The 10,247-nt window shown below is 38.7% G+C and overlaps 1 protein-coding gene across 1 annotated transcript; it reads left to right on the forward strand.

Annotated features, from left to right (window-relative positions):
- Window positions 1-9,004: 9,004 nt before the first annotated feature.
- On the forward strand, window positions 9,005-9,871 carry LOC119733860 (complement C1q and tumor necrosis factor-related protein 9-like; the record flags this gene model as incomplete). Its single annotated transcript, XM_038207229.1, has 1 exon — window positions 9,005-9,871. A coding segment is annotated over one exon (867 nt), but the record flags the coding sequence as incomplete, so codon positions are not given.
- Window positions 9,872-10,247: the final 376 nt, after the last annotated feature.

Below are 10,247 nucleotides of genomic sequence, written 5' to 3' on the forward strand. Positions count from 1 at the left end.
AATATCCTCCAAGCCGTGATGGTTTTTATTTCAATAAGCCCTTCTAAATAAAAATATGCTCCTAGCCATGATGAGTAGTCTCCTCAATTATCCCTTCTCAAAAAAAATCTTCCAAGCCGTGATGGATTGTGTGTTCAATAATCTCTTCTAGAAATATCCTCCTAGCCATGATGGGTGGTCTCCTCAGTTATCCCTTCTAAAAATATCCTCCTAGCTATGATGGTTAGTCTCCTCAATTATCCCTTCTAAAAATATCGTACAAGCCATGATGATAAGTCTCCTCGATTATCCCTTCTCAAAAAATATCTTCCAAGCCGTGATGGATAGTGTGTTCAATAATCTCTTCTAAAACATATCCTCCAAGACGTGATGATAAGTCTCCTCAATTATCCCTTCAAAAAACTATCCTCCGAGCCATGATGGTTTCATTCAATAATCCCTCTGAAAAATATCCTCCTAACCGTGATGAATAGTCTCCTTAATTTTCCCTTCTGAAAAAATATCCTCCAAGCAATGATAGTTAGTCTCCTCCATTATCCCTTCAAAAATATCTTCCTAGCCGTGATGATTAGTCTTCTCAATTATCCCTTCCTTATCATCCAATCCATGATGGTTTTCATTTCACTAATCCCTTCTACAAATATCCTCCCAGCCGTGATTATTAGCCTCCTCAATTATCCCTTTAAAAAAATATCCTCGTGGCCATGATGGTTAGTCTCCTCATTTAGCCCTTCCAAAAAATATCCTCCTAGCCATGAGGGTTAGTCTCCTCAATGATCACATCTAAAAAAAATATCTTCCAAGCCTTGATGGTTTGTCTGTACAATAATCTCGTCTAAAAAATATCCTCTAACCATGATGGTGTTTATTTTAATAATCCCTTCTAAAAAATATCCTCCTAGCCGTGATGATAAGTCTCCTAAATTATCCCTTCTCAAAACAATATCTTCCAAGCCGAGATCGATTGTGTGTTCAATAATCTCTTCTACAAAAAAATCCTCCAAGCAATGATTGTTTTTATTTTAATAATCCCCTCTAAAAATCCTCCTGACCATGATGGTTTGTCTCCTTAATTATCCCTTCTAAAACAATATCCTCCTCGCCATGATGGTTAGTCTTCTCAATTATCCCTTCTAAAAATATCCTCTAAGCCATGATGATTAGTCTTCTCAATTATCCCTTCAAAAAAATATATCCTCCTAACCATGATGGTTTTAATTCAATAATCCCTTCTAAAAAAATCTTATAGAACTGCGCCTGGAACACGCCTTTTTGAACCGTAGCCTTTTTGTTCGTGGTCTTTGAATCAACATGCGATTCGGTTTCAAATTCTCCCTATTATAACTAACTTCGTTCGATGACGTCATAATGCTGAATTGTCGCAAAGACGTTTATGGTAATTCACAGAATATCTATGGCTGCAGACCAGCAAATAAACTGCCATGGACCTCAGTGATAAATACCCCAACTTGTAAAGATCAGGACAAATACTCACAACTCTCAAAGGTGTTTGAGACACCCATCAAATTACAGCTTATTTCATCATCTTTCATTGTCTGTTCAATTTTTGCGGTATAATCCGATGACCTTTAGGGATAAAAATTCCATCGGAAGATGATGACCCTGTAGTCCTGCAGCCAATCGCCCAAGGCACAATCTGCCACTTCACACAACACTGAACACTCAGGTTTATTAGGACAAAAGATATTGCTCAAACAGGGGTAGATCCTGGAATGTTTGCAGGGGGAGGGTCAGGCTCCTAAAAAAATTAACAAATTGTTGTGACAGGCGAACGGGTAATATTTTGTGTGCATGTTTCACATCGGGGGCAGGGGGGGGTCGGCCCCCTTCCCCACCCTCTGGATCCGCGCCTGTCAAAATATTTTGTCAAATTTTGACCTGAAATGCTTGTAATTTGATGTATGATGACGTCATGACGACGTCACTAAAATATCCACATCTTCACACACAAGTTCATGTTCATACCAGGTTTCGTCTTTCTGCAACTTCTTTTTGCATTTTAAATTCACCTAAATTTGACCTACCAGTAACCCCGGAAGGAAAGGTTAGACGACTTTACCTTCGAATATCAAAAATGTTTATCAATCTATAGTCAATCAGATTTCAAAGTGTGAACATGATTGTTCATTTTGTTTATGAGGTTTTGCAGTGAAATTGCTTGTAATTAAATACCTGATGACGTCATTACGACGTCAGAGTATAAAAAGGTATACCTCTGAGTCAGTGTTGATGTTTGAACAGTACTGTTCAGAAGAAAAGTCGCAGATAATTATTGTCAGAAAAAAAACAAGAAAGAAAGAAAGAAAGAAATTTCTTAACATTTCCAAACAATGATCGGGTAGTACCCGATCACCCAAATATATCAGGGTTTTGTTGTTCGGAATGAGGAATTCCTGTCTGACATTATTTTCGCCTCTACTTTCATTTCGCACGCTTCAAACTAAATTATTGTTCACATACTGACTGGTTTAGTTTTTGATAAAGTTGAAATCTTGTCACTATAATGGATAGCACACTGTACATTCACGGAAAGTTGTACTGTCAAAACAAAGGCTATCAGTAGGACTTTTTTTTAGTCATATCTGATTGCAGTATTTTGAAGAGTTTAAAACATCAAGTTCCCTGCTGATTTCAGAATAGTTTCAACTGATTGTGATTAATGCTTAAACAAATTCACGCACTTTTAATACTTTAAAAAATATGTCTTTCTTTGGTTTACAGAAGACAAATTGCGAAAGCTCCATTCTTTATAAATAACCTCACCAATAAAATCAGTATGATCAACCACCCCTTATTTTCTTCCTCATTTTGCCATTTTAATGTTATCAATTTAATTTTAAAACACGGAAACTCTGGTGCAATGTACTCACATTGTTTCCCGGCAATCACTGAAACTAATTCAGGATCAACAGTTACAGGGAAGTTGGTCACGGAAGAACGTTTATCAGGAAATCCGGACATCAAAAACATTCCTGTCTTATTGTGTGTTATTGCTCAAGCAGTACCCTTTCAACTTTGCCATTTCGCTAGAGTTCACAGTGCGCTTTGATCATCAAGTTACATTCAGCAGGATGAACGAGTCATGAATATAGAGGGCGCAAATACAAACGGACCGGATCGTGATATGATGCACACAGTTTTATACAAGTTCAAATTGCTTTATTTAACTGGGTGAATTTGTAGAAATCATGTGTAGAGTTGGTGTTTGTACAAATTACTCAGGCTTTCTGTTCGCCTGAAGAGATTGAAGCAAAAGCTCTCGATGAATTCACTCATGTATTTGCATGTAGGGTTCCACTCAGCACGCCGCTGAGTTTCTGTTGGATATTTGGACAAACAGCCATATTGATTTTTGGCTTATTTTTCGAAAGTTTTTGGTGATTGGTACAGATTTTCACAAATCTGAAATATTTTGTGAGACAAGTTTCAGTTGACAAACAGATGGAGGCTTACTAGAGCCAAACCGGTGCGCTGATTTCCTATCCGGAAAATAAATCTTTATTGAACGACTGTAACTTGACTGCGGTAGTCCAGCTGTAATGTTTGCGCTCCTACTTCCTTGGTATGAGATCGATTTCCCCCACAAATGCAGAAACTGGATGCTCAATGTGATTCCTATATTTACAAGTTCAAGCAACCTTGAACCAGTTAGAGGAACATATGATCAATTGCTCACAATCTTAAGTATGATGCAGCACAACTAACTTTTGAACTTTTAGCTTAGTTGATGCTATACATTTGACCAAAACAGATAAATTAAAGGGATTATTTTTTTGGTTCTTGTCACTGAATTCCGTTGCTAACACACGTTAATAGTCTGCCCACCGGCACACTATTTCGAAAACGTCTTCAGTTTTTTTAAGACGATATATTATGTCTGATATAACACTATACAAACACGAAATAATTCAGTGTCAAAAACAAAGCTGTTCAGACTCGACTGGTTTTGAATCAAATTTTGGGAGCATTTTTTTAAAGAGCTCATTACATCAAGTTCCCTGCTGTGATTCAGAATAGTTGAAATTGATCGGGATTCGCACTTATTTAAAATAATTCACGCACTTGTAATAGTTCAGGTAAAAAATTACTGCGTTAACATTTTGGTTTAAAGAAAACAATCTTGCGAATGTTCGACTCTTTAACCTAAACAGTATATAGGTATGATCAACCACCCCCTTATTTTCTGCCTCGTTTTTTCCCTGTTTATTTTATCATTTTAATTTTTAAACATGAATCGATGTACTCACATTGTATTCCGGCAATCACTCAAACTAATTCAGGATGAAGAGTTATGGAGAAGTTGGTCACGGAAGAACGTTTATCAGGAAATCCGAACAACTCAAACATGCCTGTCTTATTTTGTGTTATCATTTATGTGGATACTCAGTACCCTTTGAACTTTGTTGTTAAACTGTGTCATTTCGCTAGAGTTCACAGTGCGCCATTCCGGTTTGATCACCAAACATTCAATCACTGCAGGATGAACGTGTCACTGAATATAGAGGGCGCAAACACAAACGGACCGGATCCTGATGATGCTCACAGTTTTATTCGTGTTCAAATTGCTTTATCTAGTTGGATTCATTTGTAGCAATCATGTACAGCGTTGATGTCTGTGCACATTATTCGTCCCTTCTGTTCCCTGTCAAGGGCGGATCCAGAACACAATTTTTTGGGGGGTAGCCCCCCCCCCAAAAAAAATTAAAAATTGGTCCCCGGAAAGTGGGTCAAAAAAATTACGGCGTGGGGTTCAGGGCCCGCTTAATCATGGGCCCCGAATTTTCTGTAATTCTAAATGCTCTGTGGCGATCTGAGGAAATTTCTGACAACTTTAACCCTTTTTTTGTTTCGAAAAGATGGTAGTGTACCCAGTGCCTGCCTTTATTGTGACGTCACTTAAAAACAAAATGGGCAGGGCGGGGGGGGGCATGGTCCCCTCCCCCCCCCCCCCCCTGGATCCGCCTTGTCGGCTGTTCGTCTTAAAATATGAAGCACAAGCTCTGTTTGCATGCAGGGTTCCACTCAGCATGCCACTTAGATTTCGTTAATATTTTCTTGAAATGGCGATAGTAGTATTTGCTGAATACTTTGAAAGTGTTTGGTCAGTTGGTACACAAATAATAATAAAAAAAAATATGGGACATTATTCGGTTAACAAACAAATGGGGGATGATGCTAGTAGTCAAACCGGTGCGCTGATTTCCGATCCGGAACATAATTATTTTTGTAACGACCGTACCTTGACTGCGGTGCCCACCTGATTTCCGCCACTACTTCCTTGGTATGAGATTGATTGTCCTTGGTAATGCAGAAAATGTATGTTCATTGTGATTCCTACAATTTCAAATGCAAGCAATTTAAAAAAGAAAACAAAGGATTATTTGCTTTTGAGTCTTTTTTTTCGTGCGAAGCAACAAAATGGCTTAAAAACTTAAGAAGGTCGCAACTAACATGTTGAAGTTTCATCTCAGTGGATACTATCATTGAGAAAAAGCAGAGAAAACGTATGCACTATTTTGTTGGATCTCGTTACTTGATTCTGTGCTTTATAACACCTGAACTATTTTTTTTTGAATTTTAAAAACACCTGCAAAGTTTTCAACCGATATAGGCCCTATCAGGCGAAATACTTTCACCTGGTATTTGATACCAGTTTTATCTTCACTCTCAGCATTGCAAGGTTTCTGTCATTAAATGTACTTTTCCGGGCAATTGCAAATGATCCTACGCGGCCTTAAATTCTTTTTTGCATACAGATTTCTCTCAGAAAATCTGGGCATTTGTTTTGGTAGTTACTGCGTTTGATTCGAAAATATTAAATCCTTCAAAGAAGACATGAATATTGTTGCTCGTGCGTGGGTCTGTTCAGGGCCGTTGCATGCAGGACGCATTCCGCTTAAAAAATATATTATCAATCCAGATCACATTTCGCCCGACAGAGATTTTGATCTGGGGGTGTTTTACTTGTGAAATTCAGCTATGCCTCCCCCAACAGCCCCCAAGATATCTCCCAGCGGATTTTCAATGACTCATTTTCGTTGGTATTATTTCCAGCTCGCAATCTGCTGAGTGTTGAGGATTCCCTTCGTGATAGAATTCAAGAACGTTACATCGAGGTGAGTGTCTGTTATTTGACATTTTCCTGACTCAATCATCAGAACAGAGCAGTGATTTTGGTGGAAGACTGTATTTTTTCCATATATTTATACACCTTTTGGTCAAAATTTATAACAGAAAACATCGCTCAAGTGATAGGGCCTATACAGGGCGAGTCAAAAAAGCGAACCCTAATGTCGGGACCATAATAGTGAAGTTCTGCATGTAGCCCTTTCAAAATCTAGGATATGAAAGCCCAATTCATAGGCTTTTGTTTAGTACAATAATCATTCAAATCACTCATGTACGTTTAGAACATGAGGTTAAGGAATTTTAAACACAACCACCGTTTTAAAGTTCTGTCCACGGATCACGAGAAAGTAAGTGTTCTTTCAACAAAACGAAAACAAATCACATATGCGTGAATTGTTTTCGTTTTGCTAAAAGAACGCACACCTTTTTGTGATCCGGTTGTGTTTAAAATTGCGTAACTTGAAAAGTACATGAGTGATTTGAATGATTCTTGTACTAAAAGAAAGCTTATAAATTGGGCTTTTATATCCTTGATTTTCAAAGTACTACATGCAGAACTTCAATTAAACAATAGTCCCGACATTTGGGTTTCGCTTTTATTTTTACTCACCCTGTAGTAGTGAGGAATTCCCTCCCCTAACACGCACCGTAGAACTGTGCCTAACATTTTGGCCTGCAGTCTTTGCAAATTCCTCGTCAAATTCATCAATGTGCCCCGAACTAATGGCGGACACACGCTCAAATTTCCTTTCACATTTTTATTGAAATATTAGTTTGTCAAAAAAAGAGAACTAAGATGGAAACAAATGTTTAGTTATTGTGTAATCAGATTCTTTGGCATTTATCTTCTTTTTGTATCCTTGTTCATCGTGTTCGCATTTTTTTAAAATCAAAATTGTGTTCGCAACCATTGTCCTCATTCTTTCGTGATCGTTGATCACGTTGTAATTCGTTTGTGATTGTTTATCACGTTAGGGAATCATCATAGCATAGGTTTTCCCGTCCAATTTTGCAAGTTGTTTATGCAATCAGACAGACTGTTCATTACATTTCAAAAAGTGGCAGTTAACGCATTCGATTTTATTTGAATATTTACACCCAGCAAAGAGTGTAGGCAACTTTTTCGTGCAAAAGAAAATCCATTTCTTTTGTTGGTTTTGGATTTTGCACTGAGTATAGGCGAATCTGTAAGAGGAAGTTTTCATTTTCAACGAATGTGCAATGGAATAAATCGCCAATCGTACTGGCCAAAAAAAAAATATATGATTTTTAATTTTTGCAACAATTAACAAACTGGTCACTTAATTATCCTTACATAAAAACCTGTATTTTGACATAGTATTTTATCGGCGAGTGTTCTAAATGTGTTTCCTTCTATCACTTTGACACTTTACATTGATACAGTTCAGTTCTGCTTTTTTCATATTCCCTTCCCAGGCATTCCAATCTTTGAAATAGCTGTACATTCCTTAATCCAAACTTGTCAAAAGCCATGTCATTTTATAGGACTCTGTTTTATCACTATAACACAATATCTTGCTAATGCAACTGCCAAATATCATTGAACTGTGTTACTTTTGTAAACGTATGCATCAAAGTGAATTCCCGAGCGGGACTGAAATTTAAAGCACAAGAAATTCAATGCACAAGTCACGTAATTTGCTGCTTACTTTTCACGCGTGAATGAAGAATACCCTGAAACATGTTGAGCTTTCGCTAAATTCAACCGGGTGTGAAAAGGTCTGCATGTTTTATGCGATTTTGAATAAAAATGTTTTATTATTATTATTAGCAAAGTATGAAATTGGGCGGGAAACCCTATAATATTTCATAGTGAATGAAAAAGTTCATTTCTGCTTTAAAACTCATAGTGAACTGGAGTTAAAAGTACATTTGCCTGGACAAGTGCAACGAAAGCTTAGAATGCCAACAGACTTTTGACCGAGTTACTAGTGTCTCAAAAAAAGATACATGCCTTCACAAATATTAATTTGAAAAAAAAAATCGTTTCAATAATAACGTGTAAACAAATTGAAAGCTTATTTCACGAATCAGTCAATTCGAGAGAAATTGAACAATGCGACATTAAAACAGGTTGTTTTTCTTGACGAATTCGGCCGAGAAAACCTACTATTTTAATTACTTGACCCTAATAACTTGGTGAGTATCCTGTTTTTGAGTGGCAATGGATCCCAATGAGAAAAAAATCTCACTCATTTATCTTAAATGATAATAAAATAGTAACTTAACCAGTATTCGTTTGTATGTTTTTTTCAGCCTACACTGAATTCCTTGTGATCTCTTCTTGGACCTGATCTTCAAGAACGAACCATCGAGGTGGGTGTGGTGAGGTTTAATTAATGATTCTATCAGGACCGGGGAAGGGGCAAGATGTAATCCGTCCCCCCCCCCAAAAAAAAAATACTACAGCTCCGGAACGCTTCGCCCTATCGGAATGCATTTTGGTGACCTTTCTTAACTCTTATTGGCGGGCGAAATAAAAAAAAATCGATTCGATGGGTTGCCATGACAACCGGTTTTATAAACTAGGCTTCTCATAAATGTTAGCCCCTTGATCCCTCATACGCCACTGTTATATAACAAAGAAAACATTCTTCGAACAATGATTCCTCCAATCTCATTATTTTTTGGTTTTTTTCCTTCAAATCTGACGGCGGATTGTCATGCATTTTAGATTAGTTCTCCTGTTTATCAAACCTCAATATTTTTCTCTACTCTTCCCGTTTTTAAAAACTATTTTATTGAAAAAAAATCTCACCTGATTTGTTTCAGTTTAATCGTTGTTATTCTGTACAGAATGAAGATCTTCGTGGCAACCGTTATTCCAATCGCCCTCCTTCTGGGTAACTCCGTCAACCTCCGAGCTTCCGTTACTGGGCCGGTTGCCTCGGACGGTGATGGTCCTGCGTCTCAGGCGGGCCAAACGTGCTGCCAGGAAACAGCTGCAATTGTCGGAATTTTACAAGGGTCAAAGGGTGATGCAGGTCAAAAAGGAGAGCCGGGTGACGACGGCAGAGGCCTGCCGGGCAAGATGGGACCAAGAGGTTTAGTTGGGCCAACAGGGGAAACTGGTGTCAAAGGTCAAAAGGGCGATATCGGCCCCCGGGGTCAGCGGGGAGCACGTGGTGTCAAAGGTCAGTTTGGGCTCCAAGGTCGTACTGGTATTGCAGGCGAGCCAGGGCTTATCGGACCGATTGGCCCTCAAGGTGACACTGGGCCTAAAGGTTCAGTCGGGCAAACCGGTCAGACTGGTGTCAAAGGTCAAAAGGGTGAGCCAGGGGAGGCACCAGACGACTCCAACCAGCGGGTAGCATTCACCGTGGTGAGGACGAGCAACTCGGATACCTCTACGAGTGTCGACACCCGTTTGCCCTTCCAGGCGACCGAGACGCTTCTGCCGGGTACCAGCTTCGATCTCGAGACCGGCACGTTCACGTGTGGTGTGCCGGGCACCTACGTGTTCATGTTTTCTGTGCTCAAATTGTCTTCCAGCAGCAACCTGTACGTTTATCTCCGGAAGAACGGCGACGTGGTTGTCTCTGGCTATAGCGATGATTCAAGTCACTGGGAGCAGGTGTCTGGGAGCGCGGTGGTGGTTCTGCAGCGTGGAGATACGATGTATCTCACAATGTACGGTAGGGCGTATAGTGATTCCAATCACCTCACCTCATTCAGTGGCTTCCTCCTTTACCCCGAATAAACACAATCCAACACATAAAGATACACGAGCATCGTGTTGCTGATTTTTTTAATCGCTTTCCATTTTGCCGAAACAATAACCAATGAATTAAAAGAAATAACGTTCAATGACTATATGTCACAAAATATTATTATTAATGTTTTTGCATTGCGCATGCGCTGATCTGTATACAACAATGGATTTGCCAATTTTTTTTTGACTATCTGCAAAACAAAATATTTAGCTTTATATGCATGAGTATTGAGATATAGTGAAAAGTATGCGTTAAATTTTTGACGATATTTTTTGGTACCCATTGTAGGCCTATCGAGAAGTATTTTGATGGAATATTTTTTCAAAGTAAGCTGGGTCATTATTTTTTGTAGAAACAAAAGAT

This window comes from Patiria miniata, unplaced genomic scaffold, assembly GCF_015706575.1.
Source record: "Patiria miniata isolate m_02_andy unplaced genomic scaffold, ASM1570657v1 HiC_scaffold_10, whole genome shotgun sequence".
In the NCBI taxonomy this organism is placed as follows: domain Eukaryota; kingdom Metazoa; phylum Echinodermata; class Asteroidea; order Valvatida; family Asterinidae; genus Patiria; species Patiria miniata.